The 27,040-nt window shown below is 55.6% G+C and overlaps 2 protein-coding genes across 2 annotated transcripts; both read left to right on the top strand.

Annotated features, from left to right (window-relative positions):
- The first annotated feature begins 1,233 nt into the window (after nucleotides 1–1,233).
- GGA1 (golgi associated, gamma adaptin ear containing, ARF binding protein 1) lies at nucleotides 1,234–14,286 on the top strand. Its single transcript, XM_065839887.2, has 17 exons — nucleotides 1,234–1,411; nucleotides 2,421–2,505; nucleotides 2,795–2,870; nucleotides 3,319–3,417; nucleotides 4,724–4,847; nucleotides 5,355–5,455; nucleotides 8,226–8,306; nucleotides 8,715–8,852; nucleotides 8,995–9,076; nucleotides 9,494–9,601; nucleotides 9,896–10,051; nucleotides 10,866–10,930; nucleotides 11,072–11,250; nucleotides 11,363–11,646; nucleotides 11,858–12,027; nucleotides 12,262–12,372; nucleotides 12,541–14,286. The coding sequence occupies exons 1-17, from the start codon at nucleotides 1,381–1,383 to the stop codon at nucleotides 12,649–12,651; spliced, it is 2,001 nt and encodes a 666-aa protein (XP_065695959.1). The 5' UTR covers nucleotides 1,234–1,380; the 3' UTR covers nucleotides 12,652–14,286.
- A 1,966-nt stretch (nucleotides 14,287–16,252) lies between these two features.
- Nucleotides 16,253–26,822, top strand: SH3BP1 (SH3 domain binding protein 1). The gene is made up of 18 exons (XM_065846440.2): nucleotides 16,253–16,502; nucleotides 18,320–18,362; nucleotides 18,710–18,814; nucleotides 19,689–19,765; nucleotides 19,872–19,983; nucleotides 20,082–20,158; nucleotides 21,170–21,305; nucleotides 21,966–22,034; nucleotides 22,433–22,523; nucleotides 22,816–22,958; nucleotides 23,044–23,155; nucleotides 23,251–23,332; nucleotides 24,035–24,115; nucleotides 24,221–24,337; nucleotides 24,767–24,864; nucleotides 25,055–25,184; nucleotides 25,346–25,461; nucleotides 25,909–26,822. The coding sequence occupies exons 1-18, from the start codon at nucleotides 16,441–16,443 to the stop codon at nucleotides 26,262–26,264; spliced, it is 2,007 nt and encodes a 668-aa protein (XP_065702512.1). The 5' UTR covers nucleotides 16,253–16,440; the 3' UTR covers nucleotides 26,265–26,822.
- The last annotated feature ends 218 nt before the right edge of the window (nucleotides 26,823–27,040 follow it).

Raw genomic sequence — 27,040 nt, 5'->3', positions numbered from 1 at the left:
GCCTGAACACAGCAGAGGGAAGGATGCGGCAATTTTCTACGTAAAGCATTTTAAAAGCTTTGTGATGCAGGGCAGCTAGTTAAAAAAAGAACTACATTCAAGCACCAAAAAGTACCTTGTAACAGCCAAAAAAAATCCTCCCCCAAAACAATGGCTTTCCATACGGAAAAGGCATTAAATGTGACATCAGGGCAATTCCCTTGCCTGCCATCTGCGGGATTAGCACTGTAAATGAGTAACCCAGCACAGGGCCACTCTGACTCATGTGTCTGTCTCCATGATCAGGTTGAATAGACCGTAGCATGTCTGTGCTCTTTATCACGGAGGCTCCGGCAGGTCCAGCCCCAGCGGGCGGCTCTGATGAGGGGCACTGGGGACTCTTCAAACAGGTGGAGGGTGGCGCTGTCCAAAGGTCACCGAGTTGGCACCTTTCACCGGCATTATTTAAAAGAATAAAAAAAAAAAGAAACAAAAGCAATAAATCACCACAGGGACACAGATGCATTGTTCTTTCCAGGACTGCTGGAGCACAGAGAAAACAAGCAGTATCAAGTGACACAGTTAGGGCTGGCCTGGATTACCAGAGCCACAAGGGGAAAGAGGACAAAGGGAGTTTATATTCCTGGAGCCCTCCGTTATTTCCAGGGCCTCAACAACTTCCGCTCCACTCTCGGCTGCTCAGCCCGGCAGGAAAAAGCCGGGCCGGGCCCTGCCAACAGCCGGCCGGCACCTATTGAAAGCTGACGCCAACCTGGGCAGGAGAACTCGCTGACAAGCGTTTGTAACGTCTACCGAGCCACCCGCGCGCCGAGACGCCGCCGGCACAGCTGCCAAGGCCCGGGCAGCAGGCCCGGGCAGCAGCCCCGGGCAGCAGCCCCGGGACCCATCGCGACCCCGCGCCGCTCACCGCGCATGCGCCGGAGCCGCCGGGCTCGCGTCCTTTTAAAGGACACGCCGCTGCCCGCTAGGCGGAAGTGTCCTGTCTTCCTACCGGAAGCGGCATCACTTGCCAGCACTAGGGTTCTTCCGGGAAGAGCTAGGTCGACTTGTTTCCGTGCAAGAGCTTGTTTCCGGCGCTCTGGCTTGCCCTGCTCTCTATGTTCTTCTCCTGGAGGCCTTCCGCTTCCTTCCCCGCCCTGCGCCTTTGTTTCCCTTTGCGCGGTGAACTCTACGGCGCACCTGGGTGTGGCTCGGCAGGGGGCGCGCTGGCAGCGGGCCGGCGCTCTGCACCGCCGGCTTCCGGCGCTCGATGGTAGAGGCCGCCGGAGCGGCGCTCTAGACGGTTCGGTGCGCTCTCGATGGCTCGGCGGCGCCGGGCCCGGCGGGTGGGCGGCGGCGCGGCGGCGCTGCCCTGCTGAGGAGCCCCGGGGACCCTCCGCCATGGAGCCCGAGACGCTGGAGGCTCGAATCAGTGAGTGCGGCCGAGACCACCCCGCCCCGCCCCCTGGCAACACAGGGCCCGGCCGCCCCTGCTGCGGCGGGGTGGCAGGGACATGGGGGACACTGGGTGTGAGGGAATTGGGGTGCTCAAGGCGGGGCAGGTTATAAGGAGGCATTGGGGAGCATTGGGGTGTGAGGGAACTGGGGGGTGCTCAAGAGGGGTGCAGGTTTATGGAGGACACTGGGGTGGGGGTGCAGATGTATGGGGGCAGTGGAGTGTGAGGGAATTGGGGTGCTCAGGGAGGACAGCGGCATGGGAGGATATTGGGGGAGCAGTGAAGTGTAAGACAATTGTGATGCTCAAGGGGAGGGCAGAGATATGGGGATATTGGGGTGTGAGGGAATGGGAGTGCTCAAGGGAGGTGTAGAGGTATTGGGAGGGGCAATGGGGGTGCTCAAGGGGCTGCAGGGGTATGGGGGGACATTGAGGTGGGGCTGCAGGTGTACGGGGGTAGTGGAGTATGAGGGAATTGGGGTGCTCAATGGGGGTTGAGTATGGGGGCCATTGGGGTGTGAGGGAACAGGGGGCCCTCAATGGGAGGGCAGGGGTATGGGAGGATGTTGCAGTGGGGATGCAGGTGTATGGGGACAGTGGGTGTGAGCAAACGTGGTGCTCAGGCGGGACAGGGGTATGAGACGATGTTTGGGTGAGGGTGCAGGTATATGGGGTGCATTGGAGTGTGAGGGAATTGGGGTGCTCAAGGCAGGGTATGGGGGGGCATTGGGGTGTGAGGGAGCAGGGGATGCTTAGAGGGGCTGAGCGGTGCTGGGGGTCACAGGTAGCGAGGTGTCAGGGTGGGCCTATCTGCATGTGGAGGGGTGGCTTTGGGAAATGGGAGTGTTGGGGCTACATGTGAGGGTTGGGTGGCCATGGGGGCAGCAGGGGTCTGCGGGTCTGACCCTGCAGGGGAGTGAGGGGCGGGGAGCGTGATGACGGTGTCTGGGGAGACTTTCTTACCCTCCCCTTCTCCCACCTACAGACAAAGCGACAAACCCCCTGAACAAGGACCTGGACTGGGATGGTATCAATGCTTTCTGTGAGCAGCTCAATAAGGAGCTGGAGGGGTAAGTGCTTCTTCCTTCCCCCAAGCTGCTCTGGGTCGTGGGCCTGGGTCATGTTTGCCTACCCAGTAAGATTCAGTGGAGCTGCCATGAGAGCTGAACAGGCACGAAGCTCCTCAGAGTGAGGGTGTGGGGGTCCTGATCCACTAGCAGAAGATTCCCACAGGGTTTAGTGCCTTATCAGTGCCTTAAACTTGCCACATGCTTTTCAACTCTGGATTCCCAAATAGAAACACAGGTACCAGGCTTTTCCTCAGTAACCAGCTAGCTTTCTTCCTCTTGCTCCTTCCAGTCCTCCGCTTGCTACCCGACTTCTTGCCCACAAGATCCAGTCTCCACAGGAATGGGAAGCTATCCAGGCCCTCACGGTAAGGGCATCTGCAGGCTGGTAGAACTGGATGGAGGGCCAGGACGTGGGGTTGCTCCAGTTTGACTGGAGGAGGATAGGAAGCTTTGAACTCCCTCTGAGAAAGCCCTAGAGCAGATGAGCCCTTGGGTGGGAGAGGGTCTGAAGGTGGTTCCACAAGAGAAGAAGGGTGACTGGTAGGAAAGGTCTTGTTCCTAGGATGGATCGTAGCCTATTGAAGCCGATGGGAAGCTTTTTGTTCCCTTAATGTTATTGTGGATCCATGCTGTGAAATCGCAGAATTTGTGGAAGGAATATCCCCATCCATGTGCTGCTGTTGTTTCCTCCAAAGAGAAAAATCTTTTTGCTTCCCTTTGGAATGGTGACTGACCACCTGGTAGGGAAGGATGGTGGTGGCGCTTGAACCTGCTGCTGACCCCATGCCGGGGCTCACCCGGCACTCTCCCCAGGTGCTGGAATCCTGCATGAAGAGCTGTGGCAAACGCTTCCACGATGAGGTGGGCAAGTTCCGCTTCCTCAATGAACTCATCAAAGTGGTGTCACCCAAGGTGGGTCCCAGAGGATCATGCTGGAGGGGGTTAGAGCCTGGTGGCAGGAGGGTGTTGGCAAGAAGTAGTGGCTGAGCAGAAAGTTCAAACGTTCGTGGGGATGTGGGGGAAACAGGGCAGTGCTAGCAGCAGATTTAATCCTCATTCCCTGCTGAGTTTTCCAGTGGGAAGGTGAGCTTTTACCCCGTTACCAGCTGATTCTTGATGCAGGAAGCTGAGGGCCACATAGACATGATGCAACCAGCAGTTGTGAGGCTGCTGAGCTCACCTGCATGCCTGAAGTCACCCGCCCTATGTCTCTGTTGCGCCCTGTCTGTGCTCCATGTGCTCAGGAATCTCTCTCAGCTTGACATCGTGACCATGTCTCTCTGGGGTGTCCCAGCCTGGTTGAGACACTCTCAGAGGGCAAGCCCAGGCCTGGCCAGTGGTGTTCTGCTGAGTCCATCTGAAGCACCAAGTCACGACCTGCTTCTCTGCTGGTGCTGCCGTTCCTGCAGCAGAACGAGCTGTGCATGCTCTCCTGTTCAGTCAAGGCAGTTAATGCCAGCAAGGATGGAGTTAAGGGAACACGAACTAAACATGAGTAAGGAAAGCCTTCATCTGCCAGTCACAACTTGTGCTCAGTAATGATGAGTAGCCAGGAACAGTGACAGCAACACCTTAAAGTCCTCTTGCTAGGTCCCCTAGAGAATGTCCTCAGCCTTAAGCCACTGGCGGCACAGGCGTCATTTTCAACACTAGTGCCCTCAGCAGACCCACAGGAGAAGGGTAAAGGATGATTGTATGGCAGGGGGAGAGACATCATGTTTGGAGATCTCACTGCTGGGTGCTGGTCATCTGGGGCTCACCTGGCTCTAAAAGGTGCCAGGCACTTTGTGCTGGAGGGTGCCCCTGAGAGAGAGGACCAGGCCCTGTCCCAGGGACCATTATTCACAGTCCCTCCCCTCCCAACCTGGCTGTTCCCTCATTCCCCAAGAACTGCCTTGCTGAGCAGCTTCTGTTAGCAGTACCCTTTCCTTCACAAGGTGACAGAGACCTGCCTGAGCCTTCCCACCTGTCCCTGCTTGTCATTGAGGGGCTGCTGGTGCAGCATTTCTCCCACCTCTTGTGTTTCCTGTGGTGGAAACCAAGCACAGCATAGAACATGTTGCAAGGGCCTCGTGAGCTTTCCTTGCTTGCTTCCTCTTTCCTTCTCCTTGTGCCGTTAGGAATGGTCTCACTTCTCCTGGGGGAGGGGAGGAGAGGAACTGACCACACTTGCAACAGCTCAGATCAGCTTCAACCCACCTCTTCTCTCTTTCTCCAGTATCTTGGCAGCCGGACATCAGAAAAAGTGAAGTCAAAGATCCTGGAGCTGATGTACAGCTGGACATTAGGGCTGCCTCACGAGGTGAAGATCTCGGAAGCCTACCAGATGCTGAAGAAACAAGGTGAGAGGCAGTGGTCTGGAAGGGGGAGGCGGACAGACAGTTTGCTCTCCCTCTTTTTTCGTCTGGGCAGAATCTGAAATAGACTTTTCCTTTCCTGTGCCCAGATCCAGCACATCCATCAGTTTGGTTTAGCAGCAAGGGCAGGTGAAGGAGTGGGCGCCTTGGTGCTCCCAGCTGGGCTGAGGGACCTGCTGGCAGTCTCAGTGCTTGATGGGTTGGAGGGGACATCTGCTTCCTGCAGATGGGGCACTGGAAAGGGCTGAGGCTGAAGGGCTGCAAGTGCTTTGGCAGTTCGTGCTGGGCTTTTCTAAGAGATAATATTTTGGGGGGAGAGGGGGGCAGTTCTTCCATGAAAACACAATCCAGGATCACAGGCAGTGTGAGAAGACCCAAATGCCCTCAGTCCCAGCTGGGTTTGGTGGTCCATTAGGGAAGAAATAACTTGCATGGCCGTACCATCCCCCAGTGAGTGAGTCCTCATGACCTCTCTGTTGGTCTCTACTGCAGGGATCGTGAAATGTGACCCAAAACTGCCCGATGATGCTCCTTTTCCACCTCCCCCGCCTCGGCCGAAGAACATCATCTTTGATGATGAAGAGAAATCCAAGGTAAGGACTCCGTGCAAGGAGAGAAACAGTAAACACAACCTTCCCTGCTCCAGGATCTCCTGTCCTCCTGGGGTGGAGATCCAGAAAGAGTTAAGGGCCCTGGTCCACATATTGTCCTTCAGAAAATGCATGGAAGCCTGCTGCAAAATCATGACAAAAGAAACAGCCGGAGGTGAGGAATGTGGGTCTGTTTGACCTTTGGAGCCCTTAGTTGCAGGATGGTGCAAAGGGTAAAGTGCTGACTTTAGCCCAGCAGGTTCTGGGAGGTTTGCTGCTTTGAGATTTCCAGCCTTCTGAGTTATCTGGCCATGAGGTTTAAATTCCAGCCCCAGATGCTGCTGCTGTTATATCTTCACCACCCCCAGCACTGCAATCTGCTCATTGCCCAACTACTTATACTCTCCTGGACCCATCCTATATTGCCTTTCCATCAGAATTGTGTCACCACTCAGACAAACCTCTGTTTTATCAGTGCTGATACGTTGAAGCAACATTTGGTCGACAGGCAGCTGAATATGAGCCAGCAGTGTGGCCAAAAAGGCCAACAGCATCCTGGCTTGTATCAGAAATAGTGTGGCCATCAGGACTAGGGCAGTGCTTGTCCCCCTGTACTCAGTGCTGGTGAGGCAGCACCTCAAACTCTGTGTTCAGTTTTGGGCCCCTCACTACAAGAAAGACATTGAGGTGCTGGAGCAAGTTCAGAGAAGGGCAATGAACCTGGTGAGGGGTCTGAATCACAAGTCTGGTGAGGAGCAGCTGAGAGAACTGGGGCTGTTTAGCCTGGAGAAAGAGAGGCTGAGGGGAGACCTTATCGCTGTCTACAACTATGTGAAAGGAGGTTGTAGCATGGAGAGGGTTGGTCTGTTCTCCCAAGTAGCAAGTGGTAGGATGAGAGGAAGTGGCCTCAAGTTGCACCAGGGGAGGTTTAGATTGGATATTAGGAAGAACTTCTTCACAGAAAGGGTTGTCAGGCATTGGCCCGGAGAAGTGGTTGAATCACCATCCCTGGAGGAGATGTTCAAAGGATGTGTGGATGAGGTCCTTGGTTTAGTGCCAGTGCCAGGTTGATGATTGAACTCGATGACCTTGAGGGTCTCTTCCAACCAAAATGATTGTATGATTCTAAGCAAGTATTAGGCTCCTCTGGGTCTAGTTCTGTGGCAGAGGTGTGATGCCAGTTTGTTGCAGGGGATATATTTTGCCTCCATGGGTCACATTGAGGAAGTGTGGTTTGGATGACTGGGTAGTGAGGTGGACTGCGAACTGGCTGAAGGAAAGAAGCCAGAGAGTTGTGGTCAATGGGGCAGAGTCTAGTTGAGGCACTCCACTAGATATAGGCCTCCATGGGTCAGTCCTGGGGCCAGTATTATTCAATATATTCATCAATGATATGGACGAGGGAATAGAGTGTACTATGGGCAGATTGGCTGATGACACCAAGCTGAGAGGAGTGACTGACACGCCAGAAGGCTGTGCCACCATCCAGTGAGACCTGGGCAGGCTGGAGAGTTGGACGTGGAAAAATTTAATGAAATACAACAAAGGAAAGTGTTGAGTCTTGCATCTGGGCAGGAACAACCCGAGGTTCCAGTATAGGTTGGGGAATGACCTGTTAGAGTGCAGCATAGGGGAAAGGGACCTGGGGGTCCTGGTGGACAGCGGGATGACCATGAGCCAGCACTGGGCCCTTGGGGCCAGGAAGGCCAATGGCATCCTGGGGTGTATTAGAAGGGGGGTGGTTAGTAGGTCGAGAGAGGGTCTCCTCCCCCTCTACTCTGCCCTGGTGAGACCACACCTGGAATGTTGTGTCCAGTTCTGGACCCCTCAGTTCAAGAAGGACAGGGAACCGCTGGAGAGAGTCCAGCGCAGGAGAAACTAGAGTATTTCCCTTATGAGGAAAGGCTGAGGGAGCTGGGGCTCTTTAGCTTGGAGAAGAGGAGACTCAGGGGTGACCTTATTAATGTTTACAAATATATAAAGGGTGAGTGTCACGGTGATGAAGCCAGGCCCTTTTTGGTGACAACCAGTGGTAGGACAAGGGGTAATGGATTCAAACTGGAACATAAGAGGTACCACTTAAATTTGAGAAGAAACTTTTCAGTGAGGGTAACAGAGCACTGGAACAGGCTGGCCAGGGGGGTTGTGGAGTCTCCTTCTCTGGACACATTCAAAACCCGCCTGGACACTTTCCTGTGTAGCCTCATCTAGGTGTTCCTGTTCCAGCAGGGGGATTGGACTGAATGATCTTCTGAGATCCCTTCCAATCCCTTACATTCTGTGATTCTGAGGATTTGTAGATGGCCTGTGGGACTGTTTGCTGACTACAGTGGGGGAGAAAAAGTGGGAGCTCTCCCTGTTTACCAGTTGCACTTGTGAAGAAGCATGTGAAGAGGTCTGAGTAGGAGTCCATTACAATCCCATCGCAATTTCTGTGTAAACCAGGCTTTCTCTCTCTTGGTGCTGCTGTGTTCCAGGGTCTCCACAGTGTAACAGGCTGGCAGGAGCTGGTTTTGAATGCGGGGGATCTTCAGGGAAAGGCCTGTCTTACATAACCAGAACCATAATGGGAAAAGAAGGACCAGTTGTACTTCTCTCGCTGGTCTCTGATAGCCCACAAGCTCTCGTGGCTGGGCTTGCAAATGGCTGGCTTTGTCCACTGCCTCTGCCAAATATGGGTTTGGAACAGGGGTAACTACTGACTCTAGTGTTGCAAGAGTGACTCTGGCTGCCACCTCTCAGCTTGGGCACAGAGGTATGTTCTCTTTTGCAGATACTGGCTCGTCTCCTGAAAAGTTCCCATCCTGAGGACCTCCGGGCTGCCAACAAGCTCATCAAGGAGATGGTTCAGGAGGTGCAGCTGGGGGAAGTGGGTCTGGGTGGCAGTGGCTGGCAACAAGGAATCAGTGGGTCTCTGTCCTCATACAGACATATGGAACTTCTGCTCCAAATTTTGCAGCAGCAGCTGCTAAAGAGTCCCTTGAGTGATTTCTGCAGTTGCTTGGCTACTTGAAGCAATGGCTTTGTGCATTGTTTGTGGCCCAAGCCCTGCTGCAGTACTGCATCTGTGGCAATTACATCCCTGTTTGGCAAGTGCTGGCCCAGAGGTGATCTGAGATTTTCCACTGGAGCAGGAGCTGTTTTGAGGGCAGCGTTGCTGTGCTTTAGTCCAGGGACTTGGTGTGTTGGTTGGCCTAGCACTCCTCCCCTCCAAGTTGCACATGAAAGCAAGGACATCCTTGCCCGTGTACTTCCCCTTCAGGACCAGAAGCGCATGGAGAAGATCTCGAAGAGGGTGAATGCCATCGAGGAGGTAAACAACAATGTGAAGCTGCTGACAGAGATGGTGACAAACTACAGCAAGGGGGAGACAACAGAGAGCAATGAGGAACTAATGAAGGTGAGGAAAGACCATCCCAGCATCCTCCTTGGGCTTAACAGAGGTGGATGACTCTTATCTTCACAAGTTCCTCCTGCTTGTTCTGCACCTCCAGCTGAGCATCCTGCTGCTCGCCTCAACACCCCTTTATCTTCTCTCCCAGGAGCTGTATCAGCGCTGCGAGCGCATGAGGCCCATGCTTTTCCGACTTGCCAGTGACACGGAAGACAATGATGAAGCTCTGGGTAAGTGTATATGGTGTTTCTCTTTATGTCCTCTTCTCCCTCCATCTCTCAGGGAGCGTGTGCTTGGGCTGCCCATGGCATGGCCTCTGTCAGAAGCCAGCACTCTTTTTGGGGTGACTGCTCACTGGAGGTTAGTTAGTCTATGGCTTCGCACTAAGTGGGGACACATGGCAGCAATCAGCAGTGTTACAGGCTTCCTCTGCTTCACTGTAGAAATGACACTCATCCTGCTGAGACTGCCATAGAGGTGTCCATGTGCCCTGAAGCAGTTTGCAGCAACAATTGCAAAACTGCTCTTTGCAGTGAGATACTGTCAGCTCTTGGACCTTGCTTTGAAGTAATAGACAGAGCTGGGGTATAAAAGTTGATCTTCTTGTTTCTTCACTGTTCTCAAACTTCCTACCTATTCCGTTTCAGCGGAGATCCTGCAAGCCAATGACAATCTGACACAGGTCATCAATCTCTACAAGCAGCTTGTGCGGGGAGAAGAGATCAATGGGGAGACAGTGGCTGGACCCCTTCGAGGTGAGGAGACTCAGGGAATGGGGACAGGAAGGTCAAGCAAAGGGACTCTGTTGCTGGTTTCCTGCAATGTAAGAGAAGACTGAGAGAAGTGGGAAGGTGAAACCTGCAGGAGGACAAAGTGAGGCTGGTGAGATGAGGAAATGGCTTGTGGAGATGACAGATGCATGAAGGGAGAGCAGAGGGGGAGTTGGGGAGTTCCCTTTTCCAGATGTGAGGGAGGATGGGAACTGGCTTCAGAACACTGGGTAAAGACCGGATAAGGTTTCTGTCTCTCAGCCTGTTCCTTCTGTACAGGCAGCACCTCAGCACTTCTGGATCTGTCAGGCCTGGATCTTCCAGCAACAGGCCCTTCCTACCCAGCCTTGCCCACCCTTTCAGGTGACTCAGCAGTCCCGGTGCCTGAGCAAGCTGGCTCTGTCTCCTTGCTGGATGATGAACTCATGTCTTTAGGTGAGAAACACAGTGCAAAAACTCTTTATTCTCTTCTCAGCTCTGGACAGTCTGCATGGATGGTTGTCCTTGTGGCAGGAACATTAATAAGGGAGAGCTTGGAGAGGTGAATAATGAAAGATGAAGAGGTGTCTTTCACTTAGTCTGAGGGAGAAGGAGGAGAAGACCCTGCTGTGATTCTGAACTTCAGTCTCATGGTGTTTTATTGACTAGTCAGAGAGAGCCTGCAGGAATGTGCCCTCTGATTTGCTCAGGGAAAACTGACCTGGCAAGTAAATCAAGAGTGATGCAATGGCCATTGCCAGATGGGATCACAAGGGTGGATCACCCCCAGCTCCTTATGTTTACTCCTTGCAGTTGAAGTCACGAGCTGACAACACACATCTGGGACTTCCAGAACTTTTTACATGGAAGTCTTGTGAGGTACCAGTCCTAGGACTCTCTAGAATCACTTTTCCCAACAGAGTGTCTGTTTCCTAAGACAGGTGCTTAGAATACAACAGCATGAAGTAGACAACATGGTCCCCCAGATGGAGGTGCAAGTGGGGGTTGTCACCCTAATAGTCTTCACTTCTCTGCCAACTGTGGGAGAAATTAGACTCTTAAAGGAGGATCTCAGGGCAGAAAAAATACTATCACCCTCCTTGTGCTCCCCCATGCAAGGCCAGGGGCCAGAGACTAGACCACATTGGTGGTTTTGCCCTGCTGCTTCTGTGTCTTGTCTGAACTGAGCTACAGATCCCTTATTTGGGCCCTGTTTAATGCTTTTGCCCACTTGGCAGCTAACCTTTCTGTTTGCTTTTACCCCCGACAGGCCTGAATGACCCAGCGCCACATCCTGCCCAGGCTGGTGACAGCAGTGGCTGGAACAGCTTCCAGGTAACATGCTGGGGGCCAGGGCAGAAGGTGGGGAGGGTGATGGAAGCAACAAATGGAGTAGGCAGGGAAGCGTCCCAGGTCTGATGGTTGGTGCTGATGTGCTGCCCTGCTGGGGGTCTCTCCTATGCGCTCTTTCTACAGTCATCAGATAGCAACGAGCTCAGTCTCACCCCTCTCATGGCAACGCCACCAGTCAAAACAGATGCTGGCACATCCTCCCCCAAACCTTCTCCTTTCACCAGTGGCCTGGATGACCTGGATCTCCTGGGCAAGACTCTGCTGCAACAGTCTTTGCCTCCAGAGTCTCAACAAGTGCGATGGTAAGCAGTGGTAGCACAATCTCACATCATTCACCATTGTTTCCATTTCTGGGGTAGTGGACACAGACATTGCAGTGCCCTGTTCCACTCCTTTCTCTCGCCCTCCCTACAGGGAGAAGCAGCAGCCACCCCCCCGGCTCACCCTGAGGGATCTCCAGAACAGGAGCAGCTCTGGCACCACAGCACACAATCCCAGCATTCTGCCTGTGCTCCAGAGTGTTTCCCCTAATCCTGCGCTGCCCCTGACCTCAGAGCTGCCTGCCCCTGCTGCACTTCCAAAAGCTGCCACCACACCAGCAGGAAGTACTGCAGTCCCACCACGGCCTCCTGCCGCCGCACAGCCCCAGGAGATCTCACTGGCCAATGTCACTGTGCCTCTGGAGTCAATCAAACCCAGTGAGCAGGGGCGAAAAAGGAGGGGCAGGCTTTGGGGGGGAACAAGCCAAGTGCACATGGAAGGGAAGAATGTGAGGAAATTTCTTGCTTGTTGTATTTTGTGGAGATTGAGTACAAGCGGTATCTCTGTCACTTGTGTGGAGGTTTGGATGATGGGGAAAGGTTGCTGCAGGGCCAGTTCCCTCCTGGCTGACCACTGCCTTTCCCACAGGCAGCATCCTCCCTGTGACAGTGTACGATCAGCACGGCTTCCGCGTCCTCTTCCACTTCGCTAAGGATGCTCTGCCCGAGAGGCCTGATGTGCTTGTGGTGGTGATTTCCATGCTGAGCACGGCTCCACAGCCCATCCGCAATATTGTCTTTCAGTCTGCCGTCCCCAAGGTAAGGCAGCTGTTGGGGCTGAGGTACTCCAGCTGGGTTGAAGTGTGACTCTCCCTTCGCAGGAAAGGCAGGGTGGGTGGAGAGAGCTCTGTGGGCCTGAGAGCAAGTTGTATTGCCTTCAGATTAGCAGGAACCAGGACAATGCTTTTCTCTTTGACTAGACAACGATGTGAGCAGGGCCTCTTCCTGCCAAATCCCTCTCCAAGAATGTGCGATGCTCTTCTCTCTCCCTAGGTGATGAAGGTGAAGCTACAGCCTCCCTCAGGCACGGAGCTGCCAGCATTCAACCCAATCGTCCACCCTAGTGCCATCACACAAGTCCTGCTGCTCGCAAACCCACAGAAGGTAATGGCACCAACCCTGGGACACGAGCAGGCTGGTCTTGATGCCTGAGCAAAGCCTGGTTGCCCTGTCCCTAATCCCTCTGCAGCTTCCTGGAGACCTGGAAGGTTTGTACTTTGTGACTTTCCTTCCCCTCCTTCTGACTTCTTATCCTTTCTCCCTTGTCTGCAGGAAAAAGTGAGGCTACGATACAAGCTGACCTTCACCATGGGAGAGCAAACCTACAACGAAATGGGGGATGTGGACCAGTTCCCCCCGCCAGAGTCCTGGGGAAACCTCTAGGGCCACACGTTGCAGGCACTACACTGCAGAGTCCTTGGGAAGCCAGTCCTGCAGGGCTGGAGCAGCCCAAGGAGATGGGGAGGGCAGGTGGGGGCTGCTGCTCACGCTCTATTCTCCAAATGGCCGGGCAAGGGCCAGAGGGAGCGTGCCTGGAGGAGGAGAGCAGAGACGCCAGGAAACGTTCATCCCACAAAGACTAGGAGTGGAGTGGCGAGCTCCACGTGGGTGAACAGTTGCCTTCTCTGCTCTTCCGAAGGCATCACTCCCTCCCCAGACTGTCCAGCTTCTCTTCTAACCCTGCTTTCCTGCTAGGTGCAGTAGGGAACAAGGATGGGGAGCTTTAACAGCCTCAGCCTGGGGCAAGGCCTAGCAAAGGAAGATCCTTTTCCTTGTCTATCCGCTCCACGCTTCCCAGCTCTTCAGCTGCTTCGTGCTCTGCGGTGCTCCCTCTTGTCCCCCTTGCCCCTTCCTTGGAGCTGGGCCCCAGTGGTTCCCTGTCTTGTGGGATCACACTGGAGCTGGTGCAGAACAAGGCTGGACAGAAACTGTGTGTTTTCCCAGCACCAGGGTGGCTGCCCTTGTTTTGGGGAGGTCAGGGGAAGTGATCTTCCTGTATCTCCCTTCCAGGTGCTGGCAGAGGTGTTGGTGGGAGGTGGGCCCTGGGATGGGAGCCCAGGGGCTGGAAAGGGGTTGCTCTGTGCATCCCCATCCCCTTCAACTGGAGTTCCTGGGCACCAAATCCAGTGAGGAAGCCCACACCCTTCCCCTGTGCTTTAACCACCACAGTGAGCTTTGGGGACTGCTGCCGGACATTGTCCTGCATGCTTGTTCCCAGAGGGGTGTGCTGGGACAGGGGTCTGAGTCTCCCTGCAGCCTCATGCCCAACAGGGAGAGGAAGCATTACAGAGTTTTCCTCCCCCTGGCTGGGCTGGAGAGCATGGTGGGGCAGGAAGCTTTCTCAGCTCTGCACTGGGAGCCCAGCTCTGCACTGGGGGCTATGGGGGGCGGGAGTGGTACAGCTGTGCCTTGTGCACCTTTGCCCACAGCTGTGGGCAGGCCCAGCTCCCTGCAGCAGGGAGGGGGCTCATCTCAGCCCCCTGATCACTGTGACAAAAGAGCGGGGCTCTGCAGGCATGGAGGAGACCAGAGGGTGGCATGTCCCAAGCAGTCCCCATCCCCATGGGACACAGGACCATGGGAGCCCCTTCCCATCTCTAAGCTGGTTTTATCAGAAGTTGATCTTAAAAGCAGGGGCAAGCCGTGCCCTGCATAAGGTTGCAAGAGGTAGGAGGAGGCCTGTGTGAGATGAAGGTGAGCGAGGTGCCTCACGCTCAGCTTGAGGTGGGCGCAATGGTGGTGAGAGGGCTTGGAGCTGGGTGCAGCAAGTGATGGAGGAGAGGGGGAAGCAAGGGCTTTATGCTGTGGTTCTGCTGTGTCTTACTTCCCTTTCTGGTCTCTTTTCAGGGTTTTGTATGGGTTTTTTTCTTTGCAGATCTTGTTTGGTTCTTGAACAGACTTGTATATATTTTCAGTGCAAAATTCTGTAAATGGAAGAAAACAAACCAGATTTAAAACAAAACGCCCGGCGCGAAGAATCTGCTGTATTTATGGGAAATAAAAGAATTCTTTCCTGTTTCTCTCCCTCTGCCTTTTGGCCCAAGAAGTGCATTTTCACTTCACTTTCCTTGTCTGATTCCACCCTGCAAACGGGGCATTTCTAGCTCAAATCCTGGCCGTACAATCCAGTAACTCATCTGCTGGTCTCCTGGGGCCTTGCTATGATGATTTCCCTGCTCCCATGAGCAGGGAGGGGATGTTGGAAGTTCCCCAGCTGCTCTCAATTCCTGTTTGAGAGCAGTTGTCACTTCCATGCTGCCAGCTGGCGGCTGCCCACGTGGCCCCTTCCATGGGAAGAGGTGGTGGGCAGAGGTCAGTGCCCTGCAGCCCATGGGAGCAGGGCTGGAGCTCACTTCCATGCCCCACAGGGCTCTTGGCAGCTTCACCACTGCCTGTAGTGGCACTTCCTTCTCTTCCCTGTGGTTACTGCTCTGAAATGGCTGCCCCGGGGTGTTTTGGGGGCAGGGAGGGGGATCTGCTCCAGCAAGCAACACCCCAGGGTTGGGAGCAGGTCTCTGCCATTGCATGGGAGGAAAGAAGCCACCTGACATGGTCAGCGGGGATCTGGGGCACCTTTTGTGTCTTTGCAATAGGTGCTTGAAGCCCTTGCCTGCATTCATTGACCATGACCCCCATGAGGAGCACCCCCGGGGCTTGTGGCTGGGGAATCAGACACGGTTGGCTACAGCGTTAGAGTAACCTGGTGTTTCAGGCAGGGAGAACAGTGCTCACTGCCCCAGTCCCCGCTTGAAAACAGCTGCCAGTATCACTTTGTTATGCAGTCACTGGGAACTCACCTCCCCACCAAGGAGCAGAGCCCAGCAGCCCCCAAATTGTTGCTCCTGACGCTTCAGGGCACAGGCGGGGTGGCCCTTCTGCCTGTTTTTCCTTTACTGCTTGTTTTATGTGCACACAAGCTGACCGCTTCCCGTGTGGGCTCGGGTGCTAATTCCTTTGCCAGCCATGTAACCCGGCCAACAGCAACCCCCGCTCTTACTGCAGAAGGAGGAAAGTCCCAGCTGCAGGTAGCCCAGAGATAAGGCGAGGTTTACATCTCATAGAGCCAGGAGCAAAAGTGGTGGTGGTGCAAGGGGGATGTTTTTACACAAAAAAAAAACCCCAACAACAAAACAAGCTGAGCTCTGGTGCAGCTCTGCAGAGAGCAGACAGCACTGCAGCCTGGGAACCTGGAGTTTGTGGTCCCGGTGCAACTGAGTGCAAGAGCTGCTGCTCGGTGCTCAGCCCTGCCGCCCTGCTCAGGGGAGCCCTGACAGCGGTGGAGGGAGCGGGGAGGAAGAGGCCTCGCCGGGGCGTGAGGCAACAGCCCTCCCCACAGCTTTGCAGTGGCTCCGGGCAGCGTTGGCAAGGGCAGGAGTGGAACATGAGGTGGTGGGTGCAGAAGGGCTTGCAGGGATGTATGGCTTTGCTGCTCACCCCCCAGCTTTTTGCCCCAATTAGAGTGATATGTCGCTGAGTGGGGAGCAGAGGTTGGAGTTGCACCCACAAGCGCGGGGATGTGCCCAAGGGCCACTGGCAGCATTTGGGTGATCAGGTAGGATAGGAGCACATCACACACCCTGTATGCAAAGCACAGCCAGCTGGTGTGGCCATGGGCTGGTGGCGGGCAAGGCAAGCAAGCCAAAAACCACCCCGGCTGAGACAGACAGAAAGAAACAGAGCGTGGGCCTTTCGCTTGGGCTCGGCAGCGGCGTGTGCTTGTCCTGCCTTGTTACGTGTTTGCTGTAATAATATTTCCCCTTTAAGGCTGGGCTGAAGTTATTTATACTTGTGGGGTGGTGACAGGAACACAGAGCTGAGCAGGAGCTCTGAACTGCTCTTACCTGATCTGCAGCAGAGGGGTGGCTGGAGGAGGAAGGAAGCTCAGAAACAGAGAGCGTGCAAGAGAAGCGAGTCCAAAGGAGGGGAAGAGAAAGCAGGCAGGGCATCCCTGGGGACGGACGAGGGAGGGGACCAGACGGGAAAACAGAAAAAGGGGGAACGAGGGACGGAAGGAGGGGAGTAAGGAGGGAGAGGTCCTCAGGGAAAAGCAAAGGGCAGAGTGGCTCTGGGGAGCCAAGGGGCTCACAGCGTCCGATGCCAAGTGTCACCAAGGGGTGCTGAGCAGGTACAGCCAAGCGGAGCAGCTCTTGTGGTCTCCTCCCCACTCTCAAGATGATGAAGAGGCAGTTTAATCGGATGCGTCAGCAGCTGTCCCATCCCAGTATCAGCAGTCGGTAAGGACGTCTCTGCTACCTGTTGCCGGAGGGCTGGGAGGGAGCAGGATAAGGGTCCTGCAGGGCTTGTGCTGGGGCTGGACTGACCTCCCAGGGCCAGTGGCCAGGGATAAGGGGGAAACCTTGGGTTTAGAGCTTCTTCAGCATAAGTTGAAGGACTGTGGCTCCCCGACACCCATGGGGCAGCGAGGGGGCTGCACTGGTGCTGCTCAGCAGGGATGTGATCCTCAAGCCCAGCTACCTCTTCCAGGGCCCACAGATGCTGTGTCCACCTGGAAACAGGTCTTTCCCAGCTTGGCTTCCCCAGGATGTGAGGGCAATGGAGAGAGACCTTCCAGCTACACACCCTCGGCTGTGCAATGACCAGGAGGGTATTAGAAGACTGGACCTGCCCTCTCTGATAAGCCTGGGGTGCCCTGTGGAAGCCAGATGCCCAGCATAGCTCTAGCCAGCCCAGTAGTACAGGCGTCCCAGGACACCCTTTGAGGAGAGGACCGGGGATCCTCCAAGGACCCATGGAGGCCTTACAGTTTCACACAAATCCCTACGGCCCCATCCCACCTCCATCGCTTCCTTATTTTTCTCTTTGGTTTTCCAAAGCTCTCCCCTTGCAAAACCCAGAACTGAAATTACAGGGCTGGGCCCTCCCTTCCCAGCCCCCTCACTCCCTCTTTCTGCAGCCACCTTCTCAGGTTCCTCAGTGCTGGGAGGTTGAGTGGGACCAACCATGTCCCCTGCACCACTGAGGTCCTTCAGCCAGCCTAGCAGAGCCACAGGGAAGCAGCTCCTACATCCTGGCAGCTTCTTGCGCTTCTTGTATACTCCAGAAGGGAGCATGATCCCCTTTGCCATCCCTTCTCCCATCAAGATGTCTCATCTCCTTGTTGGGTGCACCTCCCTTTTGTTTAATGCCGGGCAGGCAGGAGGTCTCCAGCAGCTCATGCAGTCCAAGAGCAAGTTCTTCACCCGCGGCAGAGCCTCTCCTCTGAAAGCCACGATCTCACATGATTTTGTTTGCCTTCAACCAAGCCGCCTCCGTTTCCTGTGGCTTCGCGGCCTCATCCTGCATTGGCTTTGGCAGGCTGTGAAAAGAGAGAAACATGAACTGGGGTAAAAGCAGCAGCAGAGGGAAAGCAAATGCGGTTCCCAGAGCATAGCAATGGCAGCAGGCTGTGAAGTGAGGTTTCCTCTGTGCAAGGCATCAGGGAGCTTTGGTGGTGACAGCAGCTGGTGGGTTTTTGAGCAGAATTTGCTGCAAACCAGGAGCTTCCTGTGCTGGATTCATTCTTAATACCTGCTGCAAAACCAAGCAAAAAGCTGGTTTCATGTATGGTCTCACCCATGACATAGGTCGTTCATGGTCTCACCCATGACATGGGCTTGCTGGGCACCCTGTTTCCAAAAAAAAATGGCCACATCTGGATGTTTGGAGCAGAGTGCTCTGAACTGGAAGCCATGCCTGATGGTGTGTCCACCAGCCAGTGAGGTTGGCTGCCTTGCTCTGCTCCTGCTGTTCTCATCCCCCTGGGATCATTCTGTCCATAGCCTTGTGTACAATGGTCCAGGCCACGGCCAGTACCTACTGCTCATTGGAGCCCAAAGAGAAGCAGGTGGGATGCAGAAGGACCTGCCTTCTCAAGAAGGCTGGGTGGAGGTCACCGCCTTCAAGACCAGGCTGGACGGGGCTCTGAGCAACACGATCTAGTTGAAGATGTCCCTGCTCATTGTAGGGGGTTCGGACGAAATGACTTTTGAAGGTCCCTTCCCACCCAAACTACTCCATGATCTGCTGATGGCTCTTTCTCCTTCCTCCACAGGGTCCAAGAAGCAACCGAGCTCCTGCCAGAAGATTTGCTGCAGGTAAGGCGCGGGCTGGGCTGACAGGCAAGTGCCTGCTTGTGCCTGGGTGTGGGAACCTGCCCCATTCCTGTCTGCAATTTGCCCTGCCGGTACCTCCAAGTCACAGGGCTGGGATCTTCCTGCAAGCTGGAAGACCCCAGGACCATGGTGTTAAGGGAACGGCAGACTCCTGCCATGGGAAAAGGCTTCCCCAGCTCCTGACGAGGAGCAGTGCTCCCTTTGCCCTGGACCAGGGATGCGCTGGGTTGTGGTGGGGTGCTGGGTGGGCTTACCCATACCCAGAGCTGGGTGATGGGGACACCCACAGTAGGTGAAAGAGCTTCCCTGGTCCCACCTTCTGCCCCCAGATTGAGCAGAGGGTCGAGCCAGCCAAGCGAGCAGCTCACAGCGTGTCCAAGAGGCTCCAGGCCTGCCTGCAGGGGCAAAGTGGCTCTGAGATGGACAAGCGAGTGGTAAGTGGAATCCTCACTCCACAGCTCATGCTGGCCCTGGCTCTGTCCCCCACCAGCAAAAGGGACGCCAGACCCCTGCTTTGCAGGCTTTGCCAAAACGTGGCCCAAAGCCCAGCCCAGGTCCCATCTCTAGTAGCGGCCACCAGCACATGCCCAGGCAGAGCAGAGCAGAAGAACCCTCTCAACCATCACTAACGTGAGGCCTCTTGGGACAGAGAGGGTGGTTTTGCATTGAATAACCCTCCAAAGCCCTGTTGTCTGTGTCCTTTCTTGTATCTCTGTGAACCTCTGGCACCCATTGTGCCCTGCAGTGAGGACCACCACAGCATGGCTGGGCACAGTGGTTTCACCACCTCCTCCTCCTCGATTTGAACCTGACCCTTCTTCCTGGCTGGTACTCACCAGCCCTTATCTGGGAACCAAACAGTAGATCCCCCTTGCACTTTCCTTACCCTCCCCATGATTTTGTGGGCTCCTCTCTTCTTGGCAGTCTGATAAGCTTGGCTTAATTATTCTCAGTGATAAAACTGCTCCACACATTTGAAGCCATGGCAGGGCTGGGCTTGGTGAGAGCCTCCATCAGTGTCACAGTCCACCACTTGGGACTGTTGTAGAGAAGACTGGGCGTTTTCTAACCAACTATGAAGCCTTGATGCCTTGTTTAGCTAACTGGATCCTGACTTTGGCTGAAGGGGCATCCCAAGGGCCCTTCCTCAGGCCTCAGGGTCAATGGGGCTGGGTGGGCCAGGGGAAAACGTGGGGACCCAGTGCAGGGTTTGACCACTTGATCCCATGCCATGTGGTGTACTTCATGGAGAGGAAGCTGCCACACACCAGCTCACTGTTCCTTTCCCGAATCCTTGGCTTTGCACAGAAGAAGCTGCCCTTGATGGCTCTGTCCATGACGATGGCCGAGAGCTTCAAGGAACTGGACACAGAGTCAAGCCTTGGGTAAGTGCTGGTGGAAGAAAGGGCCATATGTGTATGGTGGGGTGAATTGGGTCAGAGGGTGGCATGGCTCCAGCCCACAGTCATTTCATCTCTGTCACCCACACAGGAAAGCCCTGGAGATGGGCTGCTGCATACAGAGCTCGCTGGCCAAAATCCTGGCTGAGTTTGAGATTGCCCTGGAGCATGATGTCCTGCAGCCACTCAACAAGCTCAGTGAGGTAGCCCAGGCCACCCTTCCAGCTCCACTCTGCCATCCCACCCCTCCATCCCACATCCCCAAGCCTCTGCAACTCCCTCTGGCCCCTTGCTCCCACAGGAGGAGCTTCCTGTCATCCTGAAGCGCAAGAAGACCCTCCAGAAGTTGATCTCAGACTGGAACACCATAAAGAGCCGGTACAGGGCACACCATGGCTGAGGGGTATCAGGGCATTTGGGCGCAGTGCCCAGACAGGTTGGGGGAGGGAGGAAGATCATAGAATCACAGAACAGTTTGGGTTGGAAGGGACCTTCAAAGGTCATCTAGTCCAATCCCCTGCAATGAGCAGGGACATCTTCAACTAGATCAGGTTGCTCAGAGCCCCATCCAGCCTGGCCTTGAATGTCTCTAGCGATGGGGCATCTGTCACCAAACTGGGCAATCTGTGCCAATGTTTCACCACTCTCATTCGAAAAAAATTCTTCCTCACGTCCAGCCTGAATTTTCCCTCCTTTAGTTTAAAACCATTACCCCTTTTCCTACCATAACCAGTCCTGCTAAAAAGTCTGTCCCCACCTTTCCTGTAGGCCCCTTTGAAGTACTTTTAAGATGACTGCCCTGAGGAGTAAATTTCCCAGGGCTGGAGGTGAAGTCAAAGAGACAACAGCTCTTTGGAAGCAGCCGGCCAGCCCCTCTCTGCAGATGCACCCCACTCTGGGCTAAGTCACTGGCTCCATGGCACAGGAGGGAAGGCCAGTGCCATGGCTGAAGGCAGCAAAGTACCATGGTGCTTCTGAGATTGCCTTCCTTCCACCCTTGCAGGGCAGCCCATGCCATGCCGGGTTTCTCTGGTAGAGCGAGGCAGCCATGGGTCGCTGGTGGCTCATTTCCACACTGCTCTGCCTTTGGCTGGAGGGAGAAGAGGAGGGAACATCTCAGGAATGGGGCTTGAGAAGGGTCCTACAGACCCTGGGTGTTTCAGGCAGCCGTGCTGAGTGCTCCCTGTCTTGACCAGGTCACACCCCTTGGTGCGGCAGCATCATCCTCTGTGGGAGGGACATGAGAGGCCTGGCTGAGGAAAGCCACTGCAGGGCAGCACTGTGAATTGCTGTCCTCGTCCTGGTCCCCATGCCCCTTGTGCACACCCATACCAGCCCATGTCCCTGGCACTGAGGCTGTGGGTGTGTCTCTTCTCTCCCACCTCAAAGGCTGAACCAAGCTGCCAAGAGCTCCAGTAACAGCACAGGTGCTGGTGCTGGCCCCGGGGCATCTTCTGCTGCCAACAAACTGGAGATCTTGAAGGAAGAGGAGGAGGAGGTGAAGAGGAAGGTGGAGCAGTGCAAGGTGAGAATGTCACCTGCTCTCCCCCATGGGGCAGCTCCAACACTGGGCACCTGCCCCTCTCCAGCAGCTCCATCTGAGGTGACCCCATGCCAAGACAGATGCAGCCACCCAGCGTGTCCTGCCCTCTGCAAGCAACCCACTCCCTTGAGAAGCAGAAACAGGGAGGTGCCCCAAGCCCAGGGAAGAAGCAGAATGAAGGATTCAAAACACAAGCAGCTGCAGAGAGGAGGCTGCAGGGACTAGAGCAGGGAGTTTATGAGGTCCCCTTGTGCTGGGAGCCAGCCAAGCTGAGGGCTGTGCTGGGTGGCAGGGGACTTGCACGTCAGCTTTCTCCAATTCTGCCCTGTTTCTCTAAAAACCCTGGGGCTTTGTCTGGCAGATCCCACAGCCGCACTGAACCCTGAGATGCAGGGACCTCTTGTTCCTAAGCCTCTTGTGCCAGGACCTTAATTACAGAGCAGGTCACTGACATTAGTCAAATGCAAGCGATGGGGGCCAGAAGAAAACCCCATGTGGTCACATCCTACCTCCCCAATGCACCCCAGAGACCCTGTATGGGAGACTCACATCCCAAATGATGGGCTTTATGAAGACATTCCCTTGTTATTGGGTGCTAGGGAGAAGGTGGAAGGTCGCTCTTCTCTGTGTCTCCCTTCCCAGGATGAGTACATGGCTGACCTCTACCACTTCTCCACCAAAGAGGACAGCTATGCCAGCTACTTCATCAGGGTAAGTCCTCTCTTGCACTCCTTCTCTGCATGTGAACATCTCCTGGGTTATGTGTGAGCCCAGCCTTGTTCCCATCTGCACGAAGCCCTCCAGCCAGGGCAGGGGACAGCCCCAGGCCCCAGCAAGTACCCAGTGCTGGCCTTGTTCCATGCACTGCGGGTGCACGCTGCCACTCGCACCAGCTGCAAACAGGGCATCTTGTCCTGATGACCCCTCCCCATCTCTAATTTGCCCTCTACCCCTCACTATAGCCATGGTCCCATGAATCCCGGGGGGCTTCCCCTTGTAGCTCCCTCTTCACCCTATCTCCATGTGGGTGCAATGTCCTGGGGATGGGGGTCACTCCAAGAGGGGCCAGTGCTGAACTGAGGGCTGTTTGCATGTTCCCTGTCTGGCAGCTGTTGGAAATCCAAGCCCAGTACCATCGGCAGTCCCTGGGATCACTGGACTCGGCTCTGTCGGAGCTGAAGGAAAGCCACAGCCAGACAGGTACCCGCCAGCTCTCCACACAGCCTGGGCAGGGCCGCAGCCAAGCCTGGGGGACACAAGCATGGCCAGTGAGGTTGGGAAAGGAGGCGGTTTTCCCTCCCTGTGCCTGCTGCTGGCTCATGCATTGGGCTCGTGGGCTGGGGACCGCAGTCTGAGGTGGGCTGGGGATGCTGCCTGCCCTGCCTCTGCTTCCACCCAGCCAGCCGTGGCTCAGAGTGAGATGTTGCCACGGCTAGAGGCCGTATGGCCCTGGTGGCCACCATCCCTTCCGACATTCACCTCCCTCTTCCAGAGCCCTCCTTCACTGCAGATGCCCCAGTGGCAGGGTACTATGGTGTGCCCCTAGAGACACACCTCAAGAGCCTGGGCCGGGAGATCGCGCTGCCCATTGAAGCCTGTGTCATGATGCTGCTGACCTCTGGCATGAGGGAGGAGGTAGGCAGTGCTCCTGACTCCCCTGGTGACCTTCCCCCCTAAAATGCAGCCCCCTGCATCCCTTCTCTCTTCACCTCATCCCCAGGGACTCTTCCGGCTGGCAGCGGGCGCCTCTGTGCTGAGGAAGATGAAAAGCAGTTTGGCCAGTGGCTCCAATGCCCTGGAGGAGTTTTACTCAGACCCACATGCTGTGGCTGGTGGGTGCCAGTGAGGCGGGATGTGAGGACAAGATCGGGCAGTCCCTGCTGTCCCCCAACCGCCATCACCCCCACCGGTCCCCCTCCTCTCCCAGGCGTGCTGAAATCCTACCTGCGGGAGCTGCCCGAGCCTTTGATGACCTTCGAGCTCTACAACGAATGGGTCAAAGTGGCCAGGTGGGCCCAGGCATTGGGGTGGAAAAGCCTAGTGGGGATCAAAAAGCCCCCAGTCACTCCACTCTATTTCTCCCAGCACTCAAAGCAGGGTTGCTTGGCCTTATTTCCCCTGTGGGGAAACAAACACAGTGCCTGATCTTCCTCATGCTCAGAAGAAATCCAGATGGCCCAAAATTTTGGAGAATAGTGATGAAAAGCATGACATGGGGAGGAGGAAGGCTGCGGTCTTTTAGATTGCAAGAAGAGCTTAGCTTATAAAGACCTGCTTGGCCTCAATGATATGATCCCCATTTCACCAGCCCAGTTTTGCCTCTTGCTTTTGGGATGGAAGGGGTGGCAGAGGAAGCACAGCAAAAGGCCTGGGAAAAGGGGGAAAGTGTCTTTCCGAAGGGATCAGCTCAGTGCCAATGACCCCCATAGTAATGGTGAAGTAGTGTGGCTGCTCATGGTGAGGCTGTGCTTGCCCACAGGCTCACCCACAAGCTATATTCATGCCATATTAAAACCCTCTGAGCCTCTGAGGTGCAATTTTGTCCTTCAGGGATGCCTTGCTCAGCTGCCCAATAATAGCAGCAGCAAAGCATCTCAATCCCATGATCCTCATGGGGTGGCCAACACTGGCTGCTCTCCATCACACGACATGTTCCTCTCGGCTGTAGGGAGCAGGCTGAACTCTCTGCTCCTCCTTTTTCTTTCTCACAGCTTAAAGGACGTTGATGACCGTGTACAGAGCCTGCAAGAGACCTGCAGCCGCCTGCCCCGGGACAGCTACAACAATCTGAGGTGTTTTGCAGTGACGGGGCTTCTTTGGCCCCAGGCAATCACCGGGGCAGCTGTTCCCTCCCCTAATCCATACTTACCATTCCATCACCCTCTTTTTACCCACAGGTATCTGATCAAGTTTTTAGCCAAGCTGGCCAAACAGCAAGAGGTGAACAAAATGACCCCCAGTAACATTGCCATCGTGCTGGGCCCCAACCTACTGTGGTCACAGCAGAGCACAGGGTAAGGTCTGGCTGGGAGGGGTGGGAGGCAGCTCCTCAGCCCTGGCTGGGGTGTCCTGGGTGAAAACAACACGGGAAAGGCTGACCCAGCAACCTTCGGGCTGGTCTAAAGCACCTGTGCCTCAAGTCCTGTCACTTGTCCCAGAGCGGCACGTCCTCTCGCCAAGCATGTGTCCTCTTAGCCTCTCTGAAAAGTGGCAGAATAAGAGGCTGAGACTCAGAGACTTAGGATATGGATGGCCTCCAACATGCTTGGCATCCAACACCAAACCAATGTTTCCAGGACAGGGAACAAGGCTCACCTCCCACTCTACCACCCCTCTCAGCTGGGCTGTCTCCCTTTCGGGCTCTGCCCCCTCAGGGATGAACTCCAAGAGGGTTAATGCCCCGAAAATAATTTTCTGGTGCCTCACTCACCCTTGTCTCTCAGAGACCCCATGCAACTGGACTTGGCCTCAGTCTCCTCCATCCAGGTGGTGGGTGTGGTGGAAGCCCTCATCCAGAACGCGGACACCATCTTCCCTGGAGGTAAGGCCAGGTCCTCGCTTGGGAGGGGCCGCGGCCCAGAGAGAAGGGAGGAGAAAGGGAAAGGGGCACTTTTCCATCCCCAAGAGGAGGGAAGTGGGGGCCTGCTCTGGTTCCCCAGTGTGGGGTCACCAGGGGAAGCTCTGCAAGACAAGCGCTTCCTCGTGGGGTCTCCTCTTTTGTCTCCACCCAGAGGTAGATTTCAATGTCTCAGGAATGTTCACACCACCTGCAAACATCAGATGTGATGAGGCTGCCCAGGTGGAAGAGCCATTCACTGTGCCCCCTCCAGCCAGCACCCCCGCTCTCCTGGACGGAGAGGTGTAAGTTCAGTGGGAGCTGGGGGCTCTGGCTGTACCAGCTCTCCCCATGTCCTCCCCTCATCCCACCCCACGGGCTGCACCCTCGCAGGCAGATGTGAGGTGCCGTGTTGCCAGGACTGCCATGCCCAACCAAAGCCTGACTTACCCCGTTCTCTGTGCAGCACCTCGAGGGACCCTGAGACCAGGTCCCAGCTGGCAACCCCAGCAGTGACCAGACCATCTTCTGAAGTCACAGGGCCACCAGCTCCACAGATGACTGATGACACTTCTCACAAAGGTTGGGGTGCCCCAGCTGGCACAGTGCTTGGGAGATGACATCCCTGCTCTGGTTCGCGTTCATCTTGCCATTCCCCATGAGATAGGGTGTTGGGGATGTCTCTGCCACCAAATGAGAGGAGGGGCCTCTGGTCCACGCAGCAGGGCCAGGATCTTTGCTCCATCCCCAGCAGAGGTGGGATTGCAGGGGTGGATATGGCCGGTCTGCCAGTGTAGGGTTGAACACTCCCCATAAAGAGGTTTCAAAGCTCATGGTCCCTTGTGAAGGGAAAAGCCCCCAAAAGCTGGTCTGCCCTTGGATCTGCAGTATGGAAGCCAAGCTAGGGGCGGTTTGTCCATCAATATGCCTGCGGCCTCTGCTTGACCTTCAGCCACCCCCATGACCCCCTCCACCTCAGGGAGAGACCCTGGCAGAGGGGACCCCAGCCCATAGCAGCTTTCTTTCCAGGCAAGCGCCCAGCTCCAGCCCGACCCATGATGCCACCACCGCCTGTGGCCCAGCCCCGGAGCATGGCTCCCGCCCCGACAGCACCTGAGCATGCAGCCAGCCCCAAAGCCCGGCCGCGACGGGTGGCTGGGGCACCTAACCGAGCCCCCTCCGTCCCGCCACCGCTCCCCCCACAGCCAGTACGCCGCCACAGCCGGAACACACCACTGTCCCCAAGGCCTCCCACCGGTGAGGCCGACACGGTGGCTGCCACAGACTGTGCCCCCGAAGCCACAGACGAGGAGCAGCCATTGCCTGAGGGAGGAACGAGCCCCCTGGGCACATCACCACCAGCAGGACAGCCCGTGGAGAATTGAGCAGGGCAGAGACATGGGAGTACTGCAGGGCTGGGGAGATGGGACTGGTGCCCCTCTGGAAACCAGTAGGCACTGTGGAAGAGCCAGGGTGGCCTGAGGGACGGCATGGCCCTCCAGCTCCTCCACCTTCCTCCCTTGGCTTGCACCAGCCAGGACCCTCCACGTGCCTCCCCTCGCTCTCCTGTCTCCACAGAAACTTCACCCCTGCACCACCACGTCCCTCCTTGGGAGACGCGCTGGGCTTCAGGCCCTGCCACCCCTCAGGGACACAGCTCCCAGCCCAGGATCCCCTGACCTCGTGTGAGCCCCCTGCCTTGGTCATCCTCCTGTTCCCAGGGGCACAGGAGGGGACAAGGCAGGGAGGCTCCCAGGCACTACCTACAGTTTTGGGGCCAGCGTGGGCAGATTTGCTCCATAGAATCATAGAACAGTTTGGGTTGGAAGGGACCTTCAAAGGTCGTCTACTCCAACCCCCTGCAATGAGCAGGGACATCTTCACCATGGGGCCATTTGTGGGCACACAGCTGTGATCCCAGCCCTTCCTGCCCCATTTTGCCTTAAAATGTGTTGTCTCAGGAACACACAGATATATATATATATATATATATAAAAATATATATATCTATATATTTTGCAACTAAATTATTTGAAGAGCTGGTGTCACTGTCATAGGAATGTGGGGGTAGGGAGCACTTGGCAGCCCAAGGTGCCGGAGGCCACATGTCATGCAGGTGGTGGGAAGGGCAAATCTTTGGGAAGGCCAGTGCAGAGAGGCA

The sequence above is a fragment of the Patagioenas fasciata genome, chromosome 1, assembly GCF_037038585.1.
Source record: "Patagioenas fasciata isolate bPatFas1 chromosome 1, bPatFas1.hap1, whole genome shotgun sequence".
NCBI lineage: Eukaryota > Metazoa > Chordata > Aves > Columbiformes > Columbidae > Patagioenas > Patagioenas fasciata.
The sequence above is the reverse complement of the archived record's forward strand: the minus strand, read 5'-3'. Positions and strand labels throughout refer to the sequence as shown.

What these genes read in the sequence shown, in the direction of transcription:
- GGA1 (XM_065839887.2), top strand. Translation starts at nt 1,381, where the DNA reads ATGGAGCCCGAGACGCTGGAGGCTCGAATCA. An exon ending in GAGTCTCAACAAGTGCGATG is followed by an intron (nt 11,251 to 11,362) that starts GTAAGCAGTGGT and finishes CCCTCCCTACAG; the next exon opens with GGAGAAGCAGCAGCCACCCC. An exon ending in TCTGGAGTCAATCAAACCCA is followed by an intron (nt 11,647 to 11,857) that starts GTGAGCAGGGGC and finishes CCTTTCCCACAG; the next exon opens with GCAGCATCCTCCCTGTGACA.
- SH3BP1 (XM_065846440.2), top strand. Translation starts at nt 16,441, where the DNA reads ATGATGAAGAGGCAGTTTAATCGGATGCGTCAGCAGCTGTCCCATCCC. An exon ending in CACTCAACAAGCTCAGTGAG is followed by an intron (nt 19,984 to 20,081) that starts GTAGCCCAGGCC and finishes TTGCTCCCACAG; the next exon opens with GAGGAGCTTCCTGTCATCCT. An exon ending in GGAAAGCCACAGCCAGACAG is followed by an intron (nt 22,524 to 22,815) that starts GTACCCGCCAGC and finishes TCCCTCTTCCAG; the next exon opens with AGCCCTCCTTCACTGCAGAT.